A 23,879-nucleotide genomic window follows, 5' to 3' on the forward strand; every position below is an offset into this window, starting at 1 on the left:
CCGGTAAAACGACAGCACAGGAGCCCAGAAAGAGCCCTAACGAGATCCTCCGGTTTCTACCCTTCCAGAGGGCTGATGACTGAGGTTGTAATGTGCTGAGAAGTTAACATTTTTAATACCAATACTTCCCTTTGCTGTATAATCAGTAGAATGTGAATGAAAGTTTTAGTTTGAATATCTAAAGTACGGACAAAATACAGCATTAAGAAGGAAGTCTCATTCTGTTGGAATTCCGTCAAGATTTAATATGTAACTGAAACATAAAATTGCTCAACAAGCCGCGGTGAAACTACTGGAGCCTGCAGCGGCGTGTCCCTCGGGCGAGGAGCCGGGTCTGATTAACGACTTGAGCACCGTTAGAACAGAAGGAGCACAACGACTTGAAAAGTAGAGCTAGCCCGCCCTCTGCTGGACATAAACGGGAATACTGTCTGTAAAACAGCGAACAGCATAATAATACACTTACATAGCACTTCTCTGGATACTCCATTCAGAGAGATTCGCTGACAATGGGGACTCTCCTCCACCCCACCTAGATGATGTGGTAGCCAAAGTGCGCCAGTACTCTCACCGCACATGAGCTATCAGAGAAGAGGAGAACAGAGTAATGAAGCGAGTTGATAGTGAGAATTATTAGGAGGTATCATTGGTAAAGGACAGTGGGAAATCCATCAAGCAAACCAGGGGTAACACCTCTGTTCTTTTCAAGAGACACCCTGGGATTTTTAAGGACCACAGAGAGAAAGGACCTCTGTTTTACATCTCATCCCTTTTAAGTTTATTGTCCCCTTTACTATACTGGGGCATTAGGATTGAAACAGACCCCAGGATGAGCGCCCCCTACTGGCCCCACTAACTCCTCTTCAAGCAGCAACCTTAGCTTTTCCCAGGAGGTCTCCCATCCAGGTACTAACCAGGCACACACCTGCTGAGCTTCAGTAGGTTGCCAGTTGTGAGTTGCAGGGTCATTTAGCTGCTCACATAAGTTGTGTATTTAGGAACAAGGGTTTAATCTATTGGTTTTCATCAGTTTTCTAAATAGCTTTATTTAGTACAGTCACACGGCCATAGTTTAGTCAATGGGTGGACTATTTAGCTTTAATGGAGATGATTTTACTGTGTGCGGAATTATTTTGTATGAATCAGTCCAGATCAAGTTTCATCCAAGAGCTCTTGCTCTGGTTTGTGAGGCTCGTGAAAAAAGTTGAAGCTTTTGGCAGGAACGATGCTCCTGGGCTCTTCGAACCTCTTTCACCCCATTGAAACTCACAAACCCACCCCTGGAAACACTTTCCACCTTCCTGCATGGTGCTTTTCATCATCGCTGTCTCCGAGTTCGAGTCCAGATTGTGCCTGTGTGTGACCACACCGAGCCCCCTCAGGAAGAGAATCTGCTCTTTGTGTTGGACCCCTACTCATTTCATTTCATGACCCTACTCATGACCATGGAGAGTCAGCTCCTCGATTGTAAATCTCATTCAAAGGATTACAACTCTGCTTAGAGGAGAGAGGAGCTCTGGGCTCAAGAGTGGAGAACCCACAACTCTTATTAGTTTCACAGAAGAATTAAGACTCTCAAGACTTAACATAGACCAGTTTATTACAGAGTTATAAGTTAAACAGGCTCATTTTTTATCACATGAGATCCTCTCTTTATCTCCCCTCTGCCTGTAGTGTGTCCTACAGCCACAACAGCAAACACTATTATTGCAGCCATTTAGGCCTGCAACCTAGACCTTCTGAAGACATATGTACTGTACATGGACATTTCTATAAAAGAAATCAGGCCATGTTTTATCAATCTAATTCTTGGTCAAATCCATTCCTGATGTACTTTCAGACTCTTGTTGGTCAGTGGAGACAAGTAGGTAACAGTTCAGGTATTTGATTCAGTATAGTTAAGCATCTACTGATCACTGTTCCTCCACACTCATAAGTCTGATCCTAGATTCCAGAGTTCATACCAGGGATCAGATCTAGAAGTTCCTCCTCCTTTGAGAACCATATAGGTTGAAAAGCAGTCCACAGCGGGAAACCATTCACTCAGTTATGTTACTGGAGGCCACAGCAGGGTCTGTGGATCAGGGTTTGAGAACTGTGCCCAACAGACACACAAGGGCTGATATTACAGTCATCATCATAACATGTAGGCCAGGGCTGGGCAGCCATTGGTTTCTGGACTCCAGCTACTGCAAGTCTTTTTTTCAGCTAATCCTTAAGTACCTGGGTTAATTAAGCAATTAAGGATCGAATATTGGAAGTGCCACAGTAGGGAAATGGTGCCCAGGATCAGCAGGTCTGGGAGACACCGCATCAATGATATGCTAAAGGATTCATTGGGAAAGGTTTATTAGGGAATATGGGAATTTTACAGTGTGAAAGAAAATTAAATATATTCCAAAATAAACTGGGTTTTACAGACCCAGTGTGAAGTAGAATACCATGCACAAATGTACAAATATGCTGGAAGAAATAACAAAATATAAAATGTTATATTTTATGACACACCTGAAGAAGGCTCCAAGGCTGAAACATTGTGTTTTCTTTCTTCTTTTTTTCAGCATGGAATAAACCTACAGTATTACTTGTTCCTATAAAATGTTATATAAAAATATTAATTCCCCAAACATTAAGTGCTGCTAATACTCTAGTGCATCTTTTTATAAGTTGGATAGTATTAGTGTAGTAATAAATAACAGAGAATTACAGGAAAATAACTGATAACCCACTTGAGTTAGCCCCAGGAGATAGTTTAAGGAATTTATTTCTATTAAAGTACAAAAATAGCATTTTTCTTTAAAAACAATTCAAAAATATATTCTAAAAAATGCTCCCAATCCTAACTTTGCCTAACATACATACAAAATTACAATATGAAATCACAGCAAGATCAGTGTATAGGTGTGTCTGTGTGTAAGAGTGTGTGTGGAGGAGTGTGTACAGTCCAGACTGGACGTCAGTACAAAGTCAGGGATGTGACATTAGATTTTTCTACAATCACATCTACAAACATGTTTAACAAATTCTATTCAACAAACACACTTAATCACAGACAATAAAAAACAATCACCAAAGTATTCCGAGTTTCATTAATAGAACTAAGAGTTGTGGGTGTCTGGCCAGTGGCTGACACCCAAAGCCTGAGCACTTTTAAGAAACAGCTGGAAGGTATTTTAAATTCACTACATTACCAGAAAAGCAGAAAGCTTTCCTCTCCTTCCAATGGATCAGTGATGTTTTCATGCTAGGTAACCTGCAACAGTACAGTTCCACTGAGCTTCCCAAGACACTGGACTTTATTCCTCGTCATCGTGTAATAAAGTGTTGTACAAGGGGGAACAGCCCAGCATTCTGACAGCAAGGGACCAATGGGCCATAGCATTAGTCTATAAAAGCACAAAACTCCTCAGATATTTCCAGAAATCCAGCTCACAAAGTGTCCAAATTCTTAATCTTCTTCTAAAATACTAACACAGCCACTGTCCTCTCTTGAGACCTCCAACTCTTCTTCATCACATATTTATCCAGGGAGCTGAAATAAATCAAAAAGGAATTCTTCAATATTTGAATATTCAATAAATGAACAAAATATTTCATTATTTTCAATACAGAAGGAGTGAGATTCAAGAAGCCAAATCATGGCTTCTTGAATGATTTGGGGGCATGCAAATCAGGAATAATTCACTCCCACAGAAGCTAGAGAACACTGTCCCAGAGTGCCCAGCAGGCAACAGGAAGAGAGCTGTTCCGTATCTGCAGAACTGGGTTACTACCTTTTATTTCAGTCACACTTACCATCTATTGAATCACGCCGATGTTTTCTTCTGATCAGTGGCTCTTTGTCATCAGCTCCAGCAGCACCTGAGCCTGAAACACAGCAGCACCTGTCAGTGATCCAGCCTGTCTCTCTGCAGGAGTTTCTCCACAGCTGGGTTAAGACAGTGGAGTCACTGATCTGTGTTTAATTCAGGGCAGTTACAGCTCACACTGGCACAGACACAACACACACTTCCAGCTCCTAATCTTTGTTCCGACAGGTTCAGAGGAAACATGTCTGTCCTAATAACACAGGAGCCAAATCAGAGACCCCTAACAGCCTTAATGAAGGACTCTTAATGAGGACAATAGATAATTCAGTAAATGACAGAGTTGGGCTATGTTTCTACAGCATGACACTGTTAAAGGTGGGAGCGGTAGTCTTTGGTGTTTATTTCAGTCACACTTACTGTCTGTTGGCTCATGCTGGTAATTTACGTCCAGTGGTTCATAGTCATCGGCTCCACCAGCATCTGGGCCTGAAACACAGCTAGCACCTGTCAGTGATCCAGCCTGTCTCTCTGCAGGATTTTTTCCACAGGTTAAGACAGCGGAGTCACTGATGACTGTAAAAAAATAATTCTTCCACCTAAAAAATGTCACCAGACTACATCCTATGCTGTCACTAAGTGTTGCTGAAAAACTAGTCTACACTTTTGTCTTCTCTCAAATTGATTACTGTATCTAAATCCACATTGAACAAACTTCAGTATGTCCAAGGTTTGGCAGCCAGAATCCTGACCAGTTCTAGTGCAAGTGATCACACTACTCCTATCCTGGAGTCCTGGCACTGGTTCCCTGTCAGATTTCATATGGACTTCAAAATGCTCACGCTCGCCTGTAAGGCTCTGCATGGCTTGACACATCAGTACCTCTCTGAGTTTCTATCGTCCTGCTCCCCAGCTCACAACTATCATTTAATTCTAGTCTCCTGTCTTTCCCCTTATCTTGTCTACACTCTATGGGTGACAGGGCCTTCTCCTGCAGTGCCCCAGCATCAGTATTCGGCATCATATACCTACTAGACCTGTACTGTACCAGCTGGAACCTGCAGTGCTGTACACACCTGCCAAGTCTGCTACAGTGGTCAGAGCTCATGTCCTTCTTACCTTGTCTGGGCTTGTGATGCCTCAGTTTTTTATAAAGACCTGCAATGAGAAGAAGCACAACCACCACTCCTGCAGCTACGGCTCCTCCCACTACATAACTGCTGTACTGGGGACGCTGGGGAGGCCCTGCAGGTACAGAGACAGACAGAACGACAGGGATGAAGAGAATTCATTCCTACAAGACTTTGTTAAACTGTTGACCGGGGGTCTCAAACGTAGTTCTTGAAATTAGTGTCTTCTGGTTCTGTCCTAACCTGAAGAGCCATTTAAAAAGTTAACTAAAGAAATCATTCACAAGATTTCTGAGATTTGTGTTGAGGGTTTTCACAACTGATTACTCAAAATATTGCCTTCTTTAAGGACACTGTTATCTATACAATACAAATAATTAGAACAAGTATGTAGTGGAGAGTTCAGGTGCAATGAAACCCAAACAAATCTGGCTGCACCAGTATCTGAGCCTTACTCCCTCGATCTTGACCTGCTGGTACGATAGAATAAACCAAACCACTTCCCTTCTAATCTGAGATCCCCACTGGTTTTAATGAAACAAAACTTCTATTCTTCTAATTATTTTATGTAGTTCACTACTAACAGGACAGCAACCACTCAAGTCCTGTGGTAAGAGACTAACAGGGCTGCAGACACAAGCAAGTATTTCTAAAAACAGGAAAGCATATCAAAGAGACAGTAAAAGAGAAATGCTTCAATGATCTGCATTCTGACCAGGAGAAATACATATTTATTGTATCTATAAATTCATACCTTTGTCTGTTTGCTGGAAGATGTTTATTTCTTGCTCTCCAGTAAATGGGTTTCTGCAAACAATATAGATCTTCTTTTGGGTGTATTCAGTGTGAAAGTACAGGGTGGACCTGATCTCAAACAGCCCATCTGTCCTCTCAGTAATGTTGATGTGGTCCGTGATGTTCCTGTTGAGCTCGTCAGTCCAGAAAACCACTGGCTTCGGATACCATCCTGAGGAGTGGAAGCTGAGGCTTTCATAGTCATCGTATCTGAAGCTGTAGCTCAGTGGCTTTGCTATAAGAACATAGAGAAGATGAAGAACTTTAGGACTGATGTGATCAGTTCAGGGAAATCTCAGACACCTGCACCAGTCTACATAAAACAGGTTATTGGCCTTCTACGAAACACCATAGTTCTGCCCATTTGCTGAAATACAACTTACAGCCTTCCTTCATTTTAATATTGGAGATGGTATACAGAAATCTTTATAAATAAATAAATATAATAATAAATAAAATAGATTTTTTTTTCTGCAACCTATATTCAACATGCTAAAAATGTCCCATTAACAATGCAATAAGGACGCACTGCTATGCAGCCCTGCCTCACAGTCAGCAGGAACAGGCTGTTCTGGAGCAATGAGAGGAACTGTGATAGAATGAACAGGTATTACAATGTAACAGCCAGAGTCATTTCCCAGTATTGTACACGACGCTCAGTGTAGTGTTACATTCTCTTCAGTCTGCCTATGGTTGTGGCCGCCTTCTCAACTCACATACAGAAAGGGAAAAATAAAAACCCATAGAAATCCTCACCAGCCACAGAGAGGGTGAGCTGTCCTTCCCCGTAGCCACTGTCAGGACTCCTCACTCGACAGGTGTATGTCCCAGCGTCACAGAGGGACAGGTCCACCAGCATAATAGAGGCTGAGCCCACAGTTACATCAGAGAAGAGGCTGGTGCGATTTCTGTAGGCTGGGTTCTCAATATCAGGCTGTTCCTGTCCGTTCTCATAGGCAAATACAGTAATGTTGGGCTGTTTCTCCCAGCGCACTGAGACATTCCCAATGGGGACAGAGTTGTTACTGGAGAAGAGACAGAGGAGGGTCACACTGTTCTGGTAGGGGCCAGTGACTGAGGACTTCGGGACAACAACGCGAACATCTGTGGACACAAGACAGAACAGCTGTTACCACAGCCCAGGATAGTGTAAGAGAGTAATTAAGAAAACACATTCAAAACCTTATACTTAATCCTACTTTTCAATTGGTGGAGAACAGAGTTACATTAAGGATTTGATTTGATTCTCACACTGGCTGACTTCACAGTGTGACCTGTATCTGTGTGATAGAATAGGATCTGACCTCATGTGTTCTGAAATCAACTACTTGGAGAATGTAAATCAGACATTACATCTCACTGACAATAAACAGACATTAGTCCCCTGCTATACGAGAAACCGATGTAAGGGTCTTCATTTATACGAGATGTAGTAATTCCTGCGTTTTTATTTAATGAGCAGATTTTCACTCTTATAAGCTGGTCTTCATTTCATGCATTTTCTGATAGGAAAAGTAGAAATTTACCTTTTATTTTTTATTCCATTTTAAGTTGTTTTTATAATGAAGGCTTGTGTGTATTTAAAAAGAATATACCGAAGTACAGGACAGTACTTAATTCTTATGCATTGTCCTGGGCTGCCCACAGTAAGAGCAGAGAGCCCTGGACAGTGCTGGTCATCAGGGTCAGGGTCACTGTTAGACCTGCACTATCAGAGTGTCCAGCAGCACAGTGACCATGAGGGACAGTGTCCTGGGCTACCCACAGTAAGAGCAGAGAGCCCTGGACAGTGCTGGTCAGCAGGACAGCTCTCTTACCTGCCTGGGTCTTCAGACTGACTCTGCAGAGCAGCATATACACAGTCAGGGTCCGTAGCAGCATGGCAGGACCTCAGCCTCTGTGTCTCCTGGTTAATGACAAGAACTGGAGAAGAGAAGAGAAACTTGCTCAGCTTATGGCAATTAAAGCACCTTTGCGCTCACTCAGGAACAACTACTCATACACACTACTATACAGACACATGCCCAGTCTGTAACTGGCACCAAAGAGCAGTCTGAAGAAGATGAACTAGTTTCCCAGTGTGCAGTATCCTGATACAGCACTGAAGAGCAGTTTGAAGAAGATGAACTAGTTTCCCAGTGTGCAGTATCCTGATACAGCACTGAAGAGCAGTTTGAAGAAGATGAACTAGTTTCCCAGTGTGCAGTATCCTAATACTGAAGTCCGAAGATGAACGTATTTCTTATAAACGGGACGCAAGGATTAGGAGCGGTTTATACACACTTTCAAATGGATCCTATCATTTTAAAGACAACATTAAGAGACGTTTAATCTTGAAAACTGAAGTGTTCAAAACACTGAAACAGCGGGGTATAGTTCCAGTGTTCCCCAACAAAAAGCGCAAACTTCGTAATGGATAACATCTTAAAGAGGGACATATGGTATTTTACTCAGAAATATATACAGTATTTCAAAAATAAAGTATTTATTAGTTACTACTGTTATATTTGCTTGCTTCAATCACAGTTTAGCACAGAAAGGACTGACAATACTTTTAAAACGACGTAATCACGAATTACTTTCACTTTTAAAAACCACAATTCACAACACATATTTCTTTAAAAAATAATAGGGAACAGAAATAATGTACAATAAACATTTTTGCGTTTAACAAGGTGTAACAATAGCATTTCAAATACTGTTCTATTCATAATTTATAAATCCACACCAGCGTTATCGTAACTAAAAATGTACTTACACAAGATTATCCTAACAGCTATAGAAGCCCTGGCGGAAACGGGCTTCCATAAATTAGTGGTTAAGTACTGTCCATGAAATTTACGTAAAACCGCTGTGATGACCGATATTCTTTGAACAAAAGCTACAAAAAAACAGGTTGCACATAAAAAGAAGCACCGAAGTATTCAATCAACACAAAACGACCTTTCGAACTTCCTGATTCCTAGAAATGTGTTTGTTACGTTATATCTGCGCCAGGGGGCGGCCCGACACCGCTCAACTCAACTCAAATGCCTCAGTTACCACAAAAGAGATTCCAAAACCTTCCTATAAGGTTATTATAGTTTCTCAATTGCTTAAATGCAATTACTGAAAGGTTATCTAGATTTTCAAAACAGCTCCCCACAATAGTAGCGTGGTTGGCGAAACACTATATCATTTATGATTGTGTTCACTCAAAATGCAAACGTTAAGCATATTGTGCAAACCAAAGGATACAGATCTCTGCAATCGGCACACAAACCAATCGAGTAAGACTTGAGAAGCAGAATGCATTTTTAAATTCACAGTTGAAAGCAACTAATTCAATGTGTGTTCAGCCTGAACTCACAGGTACAAATCCTGACTGCCAATATTGTTCAACAATCAAGTGATACTTAAGCACACTCACAGTGCAGTTACTACTAATTATAGAATTACTTTTATTATATTGATAATAATATTACTATATTATATATTGATAGTATTATTACTATTAATTTTATAATAATCACTACTAATAACAAGGACACTGTACATCAGGAATAAAGAAAAAGACAAAAAAAGGACAATAAAAAGTAAACACAGAAAAATAATAAACAAGACCATACAGATTTTACAGATATAGGCAATCAGACGTAGGCCTTGGTAAAAAAGGTGAGATTTATGTTTAGATTTGAAGAGAATTAAAGATGTTGTCTCTCATTGAGTGTGAGGAAGGTCATTCCACAACACTGGCTCAACAACAGAAAAGGCCCCCTTACCACAAGTCTGTGATTTAGTCCTGGGTAGTGAGCAGAGGACCAGCCTCAACTGATTGGAGCCCACGGGAGGGAGTGTAAACATGGAGGAGTTCAGAGATGTATGATGGAGCCAGATTGTTTAGAGCCTTGAGAGTCAGTAACAGGATCTTGTATTGAATATGTGACTTTACAGACAACCAATGTAGAGACTTAAGCGTAGGAGTGACATGCTGACAGGGTCTGATGTGAGTTAGAAGTCTAGCTGCAGAGATTTGGACATACTGCAACTTGTTGAGAGGAGAGGTAGGGAGAGTAAAAAGTTGGAGAAATCAAGCCTTGATGTTATAAATGCATGAATCAGGCTCTCAGCATCGGACATTGATAGAAATTGCCTAATGTGGGCAATATTGCTAGGATGAAAGCAGATTTCAAGTGTGACTCCCAGATTCCTAACTTTGCCTGACGTGTGAAAGAGGAAGCCATCCACCAATGATCAACCAGTTACCAGTGAGCTGGTGTTGCTGAAAGATGGAGCAGGAACAGGTAGCTGGAAGAGGAAGAGGGTCCAAATGTGAGTGTGTGAGTTGCCGGGTCCAGGGAGTGAGGAAGAGAAAGGCGAAGACAGGCAAATATCTCTAATGAAATAAGGTTCACCAGAGTGCACCATGTTCTAAATCAGGGCTTGACAATGGCAACAGGGCAGGAACCTTATCGCACACAGATCCTCAGTAAATGGACCAGGACAGCCGCCATTCCAGGTGATGGTGCCACTGCCTACATCCTCACCACTCGGCCCCACAACACAGGCCGTCTGTTTTCCCGGATGCTCTGTATGATACTGAACATGTAGTCTGGCACCTGTAGACGACAGACCGCTGGTGAGGGCTGACTCGCCGGTCCTGCAGAGGTGCGGGACAGTGACAGCTCTCTCCACTCTGCTCCAGTCAGGGAAAGGACAGCTGCCCTGCATGGCCATGGAATTCCTCCCTCACCCCATTGGGAAGTTTGTGGAAGGCGTGTGACCACTGGCCTCCCAATCGGATGTTTCTCTTGGATGCTGGCTGTGGGGACAGAACCGCGGGTGATTGCACAAGATGAGCGCGGTGTGCAAAATGGTTTCACGTTCATTGCATTCCTGTGAGATGTGGTTGAAAATCTGTGGTCTAGCCATGAAGAAAGAGATGGGAAGGCCAGTGAGATGTGTACAATTGATCGGTTATGTCTCTTCCTTTTACACTTTTGTTTGGTTTCATTTAGTTGTACCACTCGCCTTTGTTGATTTACTGGATTTATGTACTATAACATTTTGTACAATATCCATTTTTTTCTTTTTTTCTTTTTGAGCTGTGTGATAAATCTGTTTAGTATCTTAGGGCATTTTGCACTGGTAGTGTGTAAATTTGCAAATTAAAATAGAGTTTGTGTTCACTGTTCGCTGTTCAATAGAGTAAAACAAAATAAAATAGTACAATAGATTTGGGTTGACATTGCCAGTACTGCTTCAGGAATTGCATTTAAGCAATCAAGAAAAACTGTGATTTAGATTGAATTAGAGGAAAACTGGAGAGTCTCAGAGTCATTTTGGTTCTTCTTTCTAAAAAACGAAAAGATTAAGAATTTGAGGAAAAACTTTCCTGAAAGTAGTGTAAAAGTAGTTAAAATTCAGACACTCCAGTGCTGGACAGAACCAGTGACAGTGACTTAGAAACTCACACATCACACACAGGATCAGGAGATAGAAGCTTGGAGAGAGTGTGCTGACATAGTGACTTGAAGAGAAGCCTGAGTTCTTGTTTTTATTAACCGACACTGTGAAGTGTTTATGTGCACTGAAACCTACACACCTTCAAGACATTCAATAAGGTTTTGTCTGTGAACCCGACTGAGTTATTTCAGAAAGCTAGACACGAGCCATTTAACAAACTGCTGAAATATGAAATCAATCATAGTGTTTCTCATTTATACACATTCTTATGTTATGATGTTCTTAATATTTTGGCCACTATTCTTCTCATTGCTACAAAAGTATTTGACAATTTAATCTATAATGGCCTACAATGTTGTATGATTGCTTAATAAAAAAGACTTTATCAAAATAAAACAAAATAATCAAAATAATAGAAAATTCGAACAGACAGACAGTCGGTTTGTACGGATGATGTTGGAATGTGTAATACTCAAGACAACTGTCATTGAAAATACAGGTATTCAATATAATTACATTTTATATAATTCTGAGGCTCTTTAAAACCTGTACATTTTCAATTACATTCTGAAGCCTGAAGTCACAAGTTTTCCCACAGCAGAAAATCTTCAAACGTTCAATCTTTAGCCGATCTGATTAGTCTGTAGATGTTTCATGAACCGCAGGATCTGCTTACTATTTGTATTATGGCAGAAAGCACCGTTCTGTATGTTTGACAGTTTCACAGCTCTTCTGTAGCCACCTACAAACTCTAAAGTTTAATCCAGCCAGGGTAAGGGGATCTGTTTTTTCTTCATGACTGGAGAGCAACTTGCTAATGTCTGTAAGACGCAGCAGGCATTGAACAATGACAGAACAGTAAGAACCAGCAACACTATTATACTCCATGCTTCAGGCTTGCTGACACACAGCACTTCTCTCCTTGTGATGGAGCAGGAAATGAGCAGGTGAGCAGAGGAGGTGCTGAGGTTTCCACTGGACAGGCGTGAGCTAGGAATATGGAGAGCGACAGAGCAGGATGGAGGGGAGACCTGCTGGCTCTTATTGCGCAACACATCAAGAGCGTGAGACGTGGGTCCTAGTGTCCCTGTCTGGCTACCTGCACCATGGATTTCCTTCCTCCCCTGGTGGAGGCTGCTGTGAAACCGCTGGAGCCTGCAGTGGCGTCTCCCTGAGGCCAGGAGCTGGGCCTATGGGAAGCGAGGGCTGGAGTTGGCCGGGGTGAGAATGGGGAGGTTTATAAGTCAGCCTGTAACTCCCCGCGGTTAGAGCAGTAACCCATCAGAGCACCCATTGGTTAACCGGGCCGGGCCTGACTGGGTCCATGGGAGTGAGGATCTGGGCTCTGACAAGGGTCATTCCAGCGACACATGTCACCACCTCCCTATAAAGGCCTTGTCGGTGCCAGCCGCCTGGACTCTGGTACAGTACGCGTGCAGGGGGAAATCCAGGAGGAGCAGGCTGAAGCGCTGTGGTGTGAAGGCTGTGCTGCACCAGGACCTGCACAAAGGTAACCGATTGCTGCAATAGAGCGGGCAGGGTGCAGTGGAGTGGTGAGGAGACAGAGACTCCAGGCAGTGGCAGTCTTCTGTCCCTATAGGAGAGTTTCAGTCACATTCCAGTGACTCACCTGCTGGAGCTGATTGTTTATTTCTGTGGTTAGAGCAGGTGGAGTGACACAGATCAGCTTGCCAAGATTTAGTTTCGATATTATTGGTCTAGTTACAGTTTTCATGAAAACCTTTTAATCTTTTAAACCTAAGTTAAATAGCTCAGACTCTGACTGGGAAAAATGGGGCTGAAAATGGACGGATAGTTAAGTTACAATTGCTATGATCATATAAGATCATTGCAAATAATAAATTCACTACTGTCCTTTGTAATAATCTAAAACACTCAGAAGTGTTCCATTGTTACAAAACGCTCTTCGTTGATCCAGTACAGATAATGGGTTTCAAGCATTGACACCTCCTGCTCAGTGCACAAAAAGAGATTCTGGTCCAAAAGGGAGGAGCACAGAGAAAGTAAAGCCCACACAGAGACAAAGGTGCAGCCGTCCAGAACTGTCCACTGTCAGGCTGTGACCAGAAAGCAGTTCACTCTGGGTTGTTCAGAGAAGCCCAGTCTAATTTGGGAGCTGTTAGGTGTGGGCTCGGTGGCACACACTGGCTTTATTAATTTCATAGTGAATCATGGTCAGCAGCTGTGGGACAGCCCTGGAGGGCGGTCATGCCAGCTGCCGAGTTCAGCAGGGTGGCACAGCCCTGCAATGAGCTCCTACTGGCCCCAGCTCAGGGAAGGGGGAGCGATCGAGGCTTTAATCCCTCCCCCTGGTGCCTGCAGCGCCGAGGGAGCCCTGCGAGTTCTCGGTGGCTCCGCCCCACACACTGACACACACATGCACTCACACTGGGACATTAGCACACAACTTCCCACATGGATGATCAGACTCACTGTGCCAGAGGCTTGGAGAAGGAGACAGGGGACATGTTGCAGCTCAGCTCTCTGCTGCTATTTTAACACAGCCAGACTTCCAGCCAGTGAAACTCCTGGACGCCTCCAGCCTACAGCAGGTACTTGCACTGAGCAGGTTCATGTTCTTGTCCATTCTTGTGATTGTTTCTTGCTCCTCGTTGTTGCTGCACTTGTTGCTGCTCTTGACTATTCTTCAGTTTCCTGCTGTGTGGCCGGTGCCTTGACCTTCTTATAGCAAAACTGAAAGCATTGTTTTGAAAACTCGCTTCAGTTCTTGAATGTAGGCCAAAGGTCACAGTCATGAGAGCGTCTTAGCAAGGGGGATTTGCAGAGTCTTTCTCCTCAAGCTTCCTGCCGGAGGCTTGTGTAGATACAAGGGCATTTCTGCTCGCTCTGTATGCTGTGGAGAGGGCTGGCATTTGCTCTGCATGCTGTGGAGTGGGCTGAGACTGGCACAGGAACACGGGCATGCCTGCTTGCTCTGCACACTTTGAAGTGGTTTGACTGAAACTGGCACGGTCCGTTAACCAGTTTACCCCTCTGGTTCTTGATGAGTTGGGTTAGCAGGTGGCCGAGAGGAAGATTACATTGAACATACAAAGCTGAGAGTAGGTATCATGCTTTAAAATGAACACTTTGTGCTGTAGTATTTACAACTCTTTTCTTTCTCTAAAGTACACAATTGCACATCTAAAATCCTGGCTCAGCACAGTGACTAAAAAAGAAGTCAGGATCTTTTAACAGCAGAAATTGCTTGGATATGGACCCCCCTTCCCTTGTGGAAGGATGGGGCTCAGCTTGAACGACTGCTGCATAGACTCAGCTAAGCCCCATCAAAAGATACTGAGCCCAATTTCCAAGATACAAAACCAGAACTGGTAGAAGAAATGTGAGTATACTTCCTCAAGAAAATTAATAGTTATGCCTGCCAAATGCTTTCTTTCTTTTTGAGGTTGCCAGGCAATCTTACCCTGGCTTAAGATTTGGGCAGTGCAGCTTCCCCTGCAGGGCACACAAGAGCTGGGAACACAAACGACGTATTTGAACATCAGGCTGGGTCTCTGATCCTGGTCCCCCGCAGTGCTCAGATAACCTTATCAGGCTGAGTGACAGGGAGGCAGATATCTGCCAGAAGGTAGGGAGGGGAGCCTGAGGGGAGCGGAAATATCTTGTTTTACGTCTTGTCTGCTTCCCTGGCAATTGAAGCTCGCAGGAGTGCTCTGCGGGACACCCCGGAGGAGTGAGCTGGGCAACAGGTGGATTTTCTTTCTGTGTCAGATTTTTCTGTTCTAATTCCACGAAAGCAACCGGTCAGTCACTGTTTTGCTGTGCCTTACTAAATCAGTAAAGAAGTTGACGCCTGCCACTATCACATACATCACCGCTCAATCTCAGCCTCCACCACGCAGCCAGCCAAGAGTCTCCAAATCACGGGGCAGTTCCTGGGGTAACATCCAACCCAGAGGGACAGCTCTGCTAACGTCTGTCCAGAGAGGCGTGCTGATTCACCTCTCCTCTCTGTGCTTTATCGATATTTTACTCCTCTTTACCACACTCAGCGATGAAATTACCATGGTATTCCACAGAAAACACTGGGAGGGTTTTGCGACGGAAGCCACACAGAAGAGCGCATGCTTGATCAGAGTGTTTTCCTGTCTTTTTCCCGCTGCTGTCCTCGGAGCAGTATGGAGAAGAGCGTTGCTGCATCAGCCAGGCTCGATGTTGCCCTGCCCCAGACGGGACAGGAGATCCAGGAGAGGGGCCAGTGGGAAAGCAAGCTGGAGTTCCTGCTGGCTGTTGCTGGACAGATTGTTGGTTTGGGCAATGTGTGGAGGTTCCCCTACTTGTGCTACAAAAACGGAGGAGGTGAGAAGGAGACTGTTAATATAGCTGAGATGGCAGTTTGCAGCGTGCTTAACTGTGTGACTGTGAGCAGCACTGATAGCATGGAGCCTGGCTTTGGGTTAGAATGGCATTACTTTCTATTCTGTATTTACACGCAAGCTACTAGTTGCTGCTTTTCCCTGGTCCCCAGCTCCTCCAGCACAGGAAGGTCAATTTAGTGATACTGGACTAACACTGTATTTTCATCCTGCAGGTGTCTTCCTGATCCCCTATGTCCTATTCCTGTTTACCTGTGGGATCCCCCTGTTCCTGCTGGAGACGTCTCTGGGGCAGTACACCAGCCAGGGGGGCATCACTGGCTGGAGGAAGATCTGCCCCCTGTTTGAAGGTGGGTATCTGGGCTTTCATCCAGATTCACTTGGTACCGGCTGTGTAGAACGCATAGTCCAGGAGTGCTCAAACAGCAGGTGCTTTCAATTACTTCCATGGTTGGGTTTTGGTATGGTCATCCCTAATCAATCTTATCATTATCTGATTGATGCATTTATAATGCATTAATTTGTGTTAGGAAAGGCCTGTTTAAGCCAATTATCTTTACCAGAGTGAACAGAAGGATCCTGTATTAGTTTCTGTAAGTAGGTATTTCACCACTGTCATCTGCACACTGTTTAAGGGAGAACAGGGTGTCCCTCTAACAAGCCAAAAGCCCTAAATTGTGAAAGGCTGACGATCGGAGTCCTCTGCTCACCTGCCTTCCCTTTTGTTGCACTGGGTCATGCTTTGCTTTCCTGCTACATGTTGTTTAGCGGAGATAACAGCTACAAGCTTGCAGGGCTTTTCAAGGGTTAAAGACAAAAAAATGAGTTTTGTTTGTCACACTGTGACCAAGCCCAGACACACCACTCAGCTTGTGGCTTGGCCTGTCAGGCAGTGGAAAACCTTGATCTGTTCACCTTTCACCCATTTACCTGCCACCCCCTGTTCTAAAATCAAACACACCCTTTATAACCTGCTGCAGTCCTGCCTGGATGTTTTTCAAGGCAAGCATTTTACATATTTTAAGCCAATTAAAACAAACTCGTTTTAAATGAATTAGTCATCAGTAAAAATATCTGAGAACTTTAAAATACAATACCTACACATCTGCTGATGTGTTATGTGAATACAAGCCAACCTTTGAGAAGTAGCATGTCTGACGTTTCCAAATGACTGTATTGAAACTAATATTTTATGGGCTAAGAGGATGCCAAAATATCTCATTTTTAGGAGGTGGTATGGATCAGCTACTGCGGACGTATAAAAATGGTAGCTTACACTAAGCAGAAATTAATTATTGCGTGCCGCTGAGCCAAGATTGTACTTTTAATTAACAGAAGCCACATGAGGTGATTTCTCAAGCTGCAGGGTGTTTATTCAGTCATTAAAAAGGCATTTTAAATCCCCTGTTTTCCGTGTCTAGGACTGGGCTATGGGGGTCAGTTGATTGTCCTCTATTCCACCATCTATTACATCATCATCCTGGCCTGGGCCTTCTTCTACCTGTTCTCCTCCTTCAGCTCTGAGCTGCCCTGGGCCAGCTGTGGAAACACCTGGAACACAGGTGTGGGTTGTTTTTTCAAAATTGAGAACCACTGATCTGGAAGTAAGAGGCACAGAAATCAAGGGAGTCTACAACACCATCTCGAGAGAGAGTGAGATCTAGAACCCAGTCACTGAAGGGGGGGGGGGGGGGGTCTAGAACACCATCGCCAGAGAGAGAGAGTTCTAGAACACAGTCACTGGAGAGGGTCACTTTCACCAGAGGGATTGGGAGGTCTGGAACACCGTCACCAGAGAGATGAGGAGAGAGAGTGAGGTCTAGAACACAGACACTGGAGGGGACTAGAATGCCATCACCAGAGGGATTGGGAGATCTGGAATACAGTCACTAGTAGACAGGGAGTCTAAAACAAGGTTACAATGACTCATTCCTTCTTCCTTGAAACCAACAGACACCTGCATGGATTTTGACAAGCAGAACCAGACAGCTAACTGGACGGCCCTGGACAATGCCACCTCACCCGTGAAGGAGTTCTGGGAGTAAGTATTGACAGAGCGCAAAGCAGTTCCAGCCCCTTAATAAAGGTGGAAAGATGGTCCTGACCTCTCCCCTCCCTGCAGGAGGAGGGTGCTGACTATCTCCGGTGGGATTGATGAGGTGGGCAGCCTGCGCTGGGAGCTGGCCCTGTGTCTCCTGCTGGCCTGGGTCATCTGTTACTTCTGTGTGTGGAAGGGCGTGCGGTCCACAGGGAAGGTGAGGGCTGGGAGCCCACTACCTGCTGTTCGAGGGGGAGGGGTGTTCTGGGAAATTCTCTGAGAAACAATCAGGTTTTGTCATGTTGAGGACGTAGTTCTCTCTCCTCCTCAGGTGGTGTACTTCACAGCCACTTTCCCCTATGTGATGCTGGTGGTGATGCTGGCCCGAGGACTCACCCTGCCTGGAGCCATTGGAGGCATCATCTTCTACCTCTACCCTGACCCAGCCCGTCTCGCTGACCCACAGGTAGTCCTGAGCCCATGAGAGCACGCATGCTTATGGTCTGGGCTGAGGAAAGGAACAGCGGTGAGGCTTATCTCAGAAGATTAGTCTTGGGTTGGACTTTATTCTCAGGGTATTCCCAATTCAGAGCTAGTATTGGGACTAGGCATATATCATCTGCTGGTGGTGATAGTTACATTGTGCCCAGAACCTGTCTGTACAACAGACGAGACTCTCCAGAAATGGAACTTCTAGATAGCTGCTTGACTGCTGCCTCTACTGTAGCCTTGCACAGAAAATCCCTAAATGTGATGGTACTGATTTCCTCAAGGTAAAACCTGAAGTAAAGACCTGATGGCGTTGTCTTTATTTCTGTGGCAGGTGTGGATGGACGCAGGGACTCAGATCTTCTACTCCTACGCCCTGTGTCTGGGTTGTCTGATGGCTCTGGGCAGCTATAACAAGTACAACAACAATTGCTACAAGTGAGGGCGCTCATGGACCAAGAGAGGGCTGGACGGGGCAGTTCTGGGCGATAAAATCCCAGAATGCAAAAGAGAGATACATTCAGAATGTCGGCCTGTAATTAAGATCTCTGCTTTGGTATCCTAATTACCAGGACACACTAACAGTCAGATTTTGTTTCTGTTTTTCTATCTTCTCATAAAATACTTTGTGGAAAAAAACATTACAAATTGTTTGTGAACCCCCATGCACCTTGGCTGATTCATGTCCAGAACATGTGAGCAATTTAGGAGGAGCTGTGAAGGATTTCTAATGAATGAGGAGATATCCTCCCCAAAGAGCATTAGTGGGCCTCCAGATGAGCCTCCCCAACACCACCTAAAGTCAGCCTCTCTCCTGTCCCAGGGACTGCGTCTACCTGTGCCTCCTGAACAGTGGTACCAGCTTTGTGGCTGGATTTGCCATCTTCTCTGTGTTGGGCTTCATGGCGTACGAGCAGGGAGTGGACATCTCGCTTGTGGCAGAGTCAGGTAAGGTGCTCCTAAAGAGACAGAGCAGAGGCTCTAAACTAGACTTTACTGCTAGGAGGATCCTGCCTGATGTGCTGTGTGTCTCTCTGCGCACGTGTGCAGGTCCTGGCCTGGCGTTCATTGTGTACCCGCGTGCGGTGGCCATGATGCCTCTACCCCAGCTCTGGGCCGCCTGCTTCTTCCTCATGATCATCCTCCTGGGGCTGGACAGCCAGGTAGGGACACTTGCTGATACTCCTCAGCCTGACAGAGACTTCTGGGTCCCTTCTCGACTCTGATCCTTTTGGCTCAAGACGTGGCCTGTGGAGGATCTGGGATTCGTGTATGTCCACTCCCTCCCTTCGCTCCACACCCTCACCTCTAGCAAGTTCCTCTCCCTGTCCTGTCCCTGTACATGTGTAAGACAGGCCTGGCCTTCTCCTGCATTAGCACCCTGGTCTTGTGCAATTCTCATTGCAATCCCAGACCTGCTAGACAGACAAGTAGTGACTATCAGTAGTCTCTCTGACCTCTGTGTCTCCCTCCCCTCAGTTTGTCGGGCTGGAGTCCCTGGTCACAGCGATCTCAGACCTGTACCCCTCCTTCTTCTACAGAGGGCATCGCCGGAAGGTCCTGCTGCTGGGGATCAGTGTGGTCAGCTTCTTCGCCGGGCTGCCCATGGTCACAGAGGTGAGGGCAGCTGTGAAGGGCGCAGAGCTGTTTGGCCTGCAGGGAGTGGGAAGTGCAATAGTTTGTATCAAGGCATCCCGCTGTGTTTGGCTGGAATTGTGGGTGAGGTGATTACACAGCTCTTATAGATATATAAATATACTCTATCCATGCTTTAAAACGATAGCACATAGCCAAGTTTCTCTATTTACATCTTGTGGGCTGAGAGAACAGGGGAGTGTCTGACTTTATTACCTAGAGGCTGAGTCTAAAATTAGGTTTGATCATTTTAAAAAAGCAAGCGCTGATGGAACAAGGCTGAGCTCTCAGCCTGTGAACTAGGAGCACATGGATACAGAGTAAACAGAAGACATGGTTATAGTTTAAAAACAGAATATTAAAGGCACAAGACAAGCTATTTCCTAAAAACAAACCCAGGATTGTGTTTAAGAAAATACAGTTGACTTAATTATTGGGAAGAAGAGAACACTCTGCAAAGCTGCCCAGTTTCTAAAACAGTGGAAAAGTACACCAAGCTACAGACACGAGGGAAAAGCAGCTTTCAGAATCAACAGGAGGAAACAGATAAGAGTACTGCAGCGCAGACAAAAAAGAATGCCAAACGTCTTTTAAAATAATTTAAATGAAAAAACTATGAATGTTTAACTAAACAGTACACTTGATAAAATAGGATTAATACCAGAAGAATAAAAACTAAAGTGTAAAACTGCTAAATAACAATTAAAGGCTTGTGTTTACAAAGGAAAATGCCAGCAGCACACCCCAGCTTGTTGTGTTGAGTAACCGGCACTGAGGGACCGCAGGAGGTAGCCCACTGGGGCCTGCCAGGGAGGGAGGGGACACTGACCGTGTCCTGTTTTCTCTCCTGCGACAGGGAGGGCTGTATGTCTTCCAGCTGTTCGATTACTACGCCTGCAGCGGGATGACAATCCTACTTATCGCCATCCTGCAGTCTGTGTGTGTCGGCTGGGTGTACGGTGAGTACAGAGGTCACACTGCAGCTCCTGTCTGCTTTTCTTCTCCAGCCCAGTGCTCCTGCAGTCAGGCACTGATCAGGTTAACTCACTGTTGGTGGAACCATCGCCGGCTCAGTTCCTCCCCCTTGTGGCCAAACACTGAATTAAAAAGAATGATCTTTCACCCATATCGCTCTGCCTGCCTCCCTGTGACGGCTTTACCAGGATCCCTCTGCTTTCTTATCTGATCTTGTCTTTTCAACTCCTCTGGTTAACCTTCACAACCTTTGTTAGAGTAATTGTTGGACTTAATTCCACAGGTGCTGACCGTCTCTATGACAACATTGAGGACATGATTGGCTATCGGCCCAGGCCTCTGATTAAGTACTGCTGGCTCTACATCACCCCGGTCGTCTGCACAGTGAGTGTCCCCAGTGGAGCGTAGAGCTGCACAGAGCTCCTGTCTCTCATCTTTCCCCTCTGCACAGAGCTCCTGTCTCACACCTGTCCTCTCCGCACAGAGCTCCTGTCTCTCACCTGTCCTCTTCGCACAGAGCTCCTATCTCACACCTGTCCCCTCTGCACAGAGCTCCTGTCTCACACCTGTACTCTCTGCACAGAGCTCCTGTCTCACACCTGTCCCCTCTGCACAGAGCTCCTGTCTCACACCTGTACTCTCTGCACAGAGCTCCTGTCTCACACCTGTCCTCTCTGTATAGAGCTCCTGTCTCACACCTGTCCTCTCTGCATAGAGCTCCTGTCTCACACCTGTCCCCTCTGCACAGAGCTCCTGTCTCACACCTGTCCCCTCTGTACAGAGCTCATATCTCACACCTGTCCCCTCTGCACAGAGCTCCTGTCTCACACCTGTACTCTCTGCACAGAGCTCCTGTCTCACACCTGTCCCCTCTGCACAGAGCTCCTGTCTCACACCTGTCCCCTCTGCACAGAGCTCCTGTCTCACACCTGTCCTCTCTGCATAGAGCTCCTGTCTCACACCTGTCCTCTCTGCATAGAGCTCCTGTCTCACACCTGTCCCCTCTGCACAGAGCTCCTGTCTCACACCTGTCCCCTCTGTACAGAGCTCCTGTCTCACACCTGTCCCCTCTGCACAGAGCTCCTGTCTCACACCTGTCTGCTCTGTACAGAGCTCTTGTCTTACACCTGTCATCTCTGTCCCTAGGGTACCTTCATCTTCTCCCTGGTCAAGTACACGCCTCTGAAGTTCAACAACACCTATGAGTACCCCTGGTGGGGCTATGCGGTTGGCTGGTACTTCACCCTCTCGTCCACTCTCATGGTCCCCCTCTGGATGGTTTATAAAATGCTTTTGACCCCAGGGACACTGAGACAGGTAAGCTGTGACAGGAGGCATCAAGCACATGTCCATTCCGAAATCTGTGGTACCATGTGTCTGTCATCAAATCTCTGTCATCAGTGGTATGAGCTATCTAACTACAGATCTAACAAAGCAATCTGTCAGCAACTTTTTGCTTATCCTGTTTCATACAACATTGCTTCACATCCTGTGTAGTACAGCAGTGTGTAGGTTTCACAGCGATAAATATGGCAAAAGAGGATCATGTGACTAAGAGCATTTTCAGGGCCACTAGGAGGTATGCAAGGCCCCACCCCCTCCTGTTACCCCGCCCATGCCCCGCCCTCTGATTGTGTGTCTATCCTGGCCCATGCAGAGACTGCACCTTCTCCGCCAGCCCTCTGAAGACCTGCTCTTCTCCAGGAAGCAGCAGGAAGCCTTCCGCCCTCTGACTTCTGACCCCTCCAGGTGTGCTGGGAAGTACATGCCACATGGTGACAGCAGGCCAACAGACTTCACCCAGGACTCTGGACCACTGTAGGGCCCCTGCCTATGACTCCTTACGTGCTGGAACACAACAGGGCTCATCAAGGGTTTGCTGAGGTTGTGTGCTTTAATTCACAATTTTGAGGTGTGGGGTATCTGAGTCTTGACTAGTGCCAAATGATTCAGATGATGTTAATTTTTCCATCCCAGGAAGAGCCAAGGCTGCCGCCTTAATTACGAAAAGTGTATCTGGCACAGTGACTGTCAAACACTAAGACACAATACAGCAAGGCTCACCAGTGGCCATGGAAAGTTGAAAACAGTCCTGTCTAAAGAAAACATCGCTGGCATCATTTACAGCCGAGAGCTTTCACTGCCCTACTCTATTTGCAAACTGTAACTCCAGAATTACAGCTCAGTCAGGCTTATGAGGAGAACGTATTGATCAGTATTGATCGCACAAATCAGACATGATGGGACAGGGAGGAGCGGCCATACTGAAGTTTCCCTGGGAGGCTGACACTGAGCCGAGCCCATGTGGGCTGAGCCAGTGACATCGCTGGAGTCGAGCCCGGCATGGAGGTGTTAAGTCACCTGAAAGTACCTCTGTGCCAAGACCTACAACACTGAAAGGTGCTTTACTAACCTAAATTAAAGAGTTCTCTAGCTGATGTGAATGTTTGGGAGGGGACGGGGAGGAGAGCTCACCTGTGTCTTTTCTTCACTTCACTGCTGGACTGACAGATGGATCAATTCTACAGTGTACGAAACCTGCTTGTACCTCCAGCACCACCCTGAGTGTTACAGCTAGGGCAAAATCAGGGGTGACATCACTCTGGCCCTGGAGTTGCTCAAAAGGTCACAAGCAAGGCTGTATTTTTAGACTGTCTGAAAGTGTAACCTTGACATTAAAGTTGACAAAAAGAGGTATTCAAAAACTCCCTTTGTGAATTCATCCTGCATTGAACTATACAGTACAGTATATTCAATATTTGAATATCTAAATAAAGAAAATCTTTAGAATGAAGGCAATATAAAGACATTCTGTAAAACATTATATGATTTACTGTAATTTGAGTCAAATTACTGTTTCAAGTTTAAAAAACTCATAAATCAGAAACTTTGTCATCTTGTACTGGAAATCTGAAAAAAATCTAGGAGCTTATGATGCTTGTTGGTTCGCAGATTGAGAGAGGTGATCTTAATTAAAGTTCTACACAAATTAAAATGCAGCAGTTGGGCTATAACCACAACTCTCTCCAGATCCTGAATGTGCCTCCTTGTTGTTTCTGTGTAATTACATTTCATTGGCTGTGGGAAGGGGGCGGGGCCTTGTGACTGCAGCCAATCCTGGGAGGCTATGTGCAGTGGAAGGTTAGTCACATGTGGGGGGTTGTGCCAGGCAGAAGGCCAACCTGGGCACACAGGAAGAGGTGGGGGC

The 23,879-nt window shown here is 45.2% G+C and overlaps 2 protein-coding genes across 6 annotated transcripts; one reads left to right on the forward strand and one right to left on the reverse strand.

Moving 5' to 3' along the window:
* Positions 1-2,332: 2,332 nt before the first annotated feature.
* On the reverse strand, positions 2,333-19,579 carry LOC148831070 (CD276 antigen homolog). 3 transcript variants are annotated; one of them, XM_088920320.1, is made up of 9 exons: positions 19,519-19,579; positions 10,330-10,532; positions 7,549-7,654; positions 6,488-6,835; positions 5,691-5,966; positions 4,926-5,051; positions 4,227-4,295; positions 3,796-3,867; positions 2,333-3,532 (listed from the first exon to the last, which is right to left on the reverse strand). In XM_088920320.1, the coding sequence occupies exons 3-9, from the start codon at positions 7,610-7,612 to the stop codon at positions 3,513-3,515; spliced, it is 975 nt and encodes a 324-aa protein (XP_088776446.1). In that variant the 5' UTR covers positions 7,613-7,654; positions 10,330-10,532; positions 19,519-19,579; the 3' UTR covers positions 2,333-3,512. The 3 variants fall into 3 exon arrangements, with proteins under 3 accessions (XP_088776446.1, XP_088776445.1, XP_088776447.1); XM_088920319.1 differs by lacking the exons at positions 10,330-10,532; positions 19,519-19,579 and adding an exon at positions 8,490-8,849; XM_088920321.1 differs by lacking the exons at positions 4,926-5,051; positions 10,330-10,532; positions 19,519-19,579 and adding an exon at positions 8,490-8,849.
* On the forward strand, positions 11,535-23,366 carry LOC148831071 (sodium- and chloride-dependent GABA transporter 2-like). 3 transcript variants are annotated; one of them, XM_088920316.1, is made up of 15 exons: positions 11,535-12,686; positions 15,336-15,517; positions 15,750-15,884; positions 16,956-17,096; positions 17,488-17,575; positions 17,657-17,789; positions 17,904-18,038; positions 18,396-18,499; positions 18,885-19,009; positions 19,112-19,224; positions 19,541-19,678; positions 20,553-20,655; positions 20,955-21,055; positions 21,818-21,988; positions 22,329-23,366. In XM_088920316.1, the coding sequence occupies exons 1-15, from the start codon at positions 12,547-12,549 to the stop codon at positions 22,491-22,493; spliced, it is 1,974 nt and encodes a 657-aa protein (XP_088776442.1). In that variant the 5' UTR covers positions 11,535-12,546; the 3' UTR covers positions 22,494-23,366. The 3 variants fall into 3 exon arrangements, with proteins under 3 accessions (XP_088776442.1, XP_088776441.1, XP_088776440.1); XM_088920315.1 differs by lacking the exon at positions 11,535-12,686 and adding an exon at positions 12,692-13,749; XM_088920314.1 differs by lacking the exons at positions 11,535-12,686; positions 15,336-15,517 and adding an exon at positions 12,692-13,749.
* Positions 23,367-23,879: the final 513 nt, after the last annotated feature.

Source organism: Atractosteus spatula, chromosome 7 (genome assembly GCF_055471065.1).
Source record: "Atractosteus spatula isolate fAtrSpa1 chromosome 7, fAtrSpa1.hap1, whole genome shotgun sequence".
Classification (NCBI taxonomy): Eukaryota; Metazoa; Chordata; class Actinopteri; order Semionotiformes; family Lepisosteidae; genus Atractosteus; species Atractosteus spatula.

Bases quoted from the DNA above. Each gene is read 5' to 3' on its own strand.
- LOC148831070 (XM_088920320.1), bottom strand. From the start codon at position 7,612: ATGCTGCTACGGACCCTGACTGTGTATATGCTGCTCTGCAGAGTCAGT. The intron at 5,967-6,487 runs GTGAGGATTTCT...ATGTTCTTATAG, and splicing joins GCTCACCCTCTCTGTGGCTG to CAAAGCCACTGAGCTACAGC. The intron at 3,868-4,226 runs GTAAGTGTGACT...GCTGTGTTTCAG, and splicing joins CCAGCATGAGCCAACAGACA to GCTCAGGTGCTGCTGGAGCT.
- LOC148831071 (XM_088920316.1), top strand. From the start codon at position 12,547: ATGTCACCACCTCCCTATAAAGGCCTTGTCGGTGCCAGCCGCCTGGAC. The intron at 15,885-16,955 runs GTGGGTATCTGG...TTCCGTGTCTAG, and splicing joins GATCTGCCCCCTGTTTGAAG to GACTGGGCTATGGGGGTCAG. The intron at 17,576-17,656 runs GTAAGTATTGAC...CCCTCCCTGCAG, and splicing joins CCCGTGAAGGAGTTCTGGGA to GAGGAGGGTGCTGACTATCT.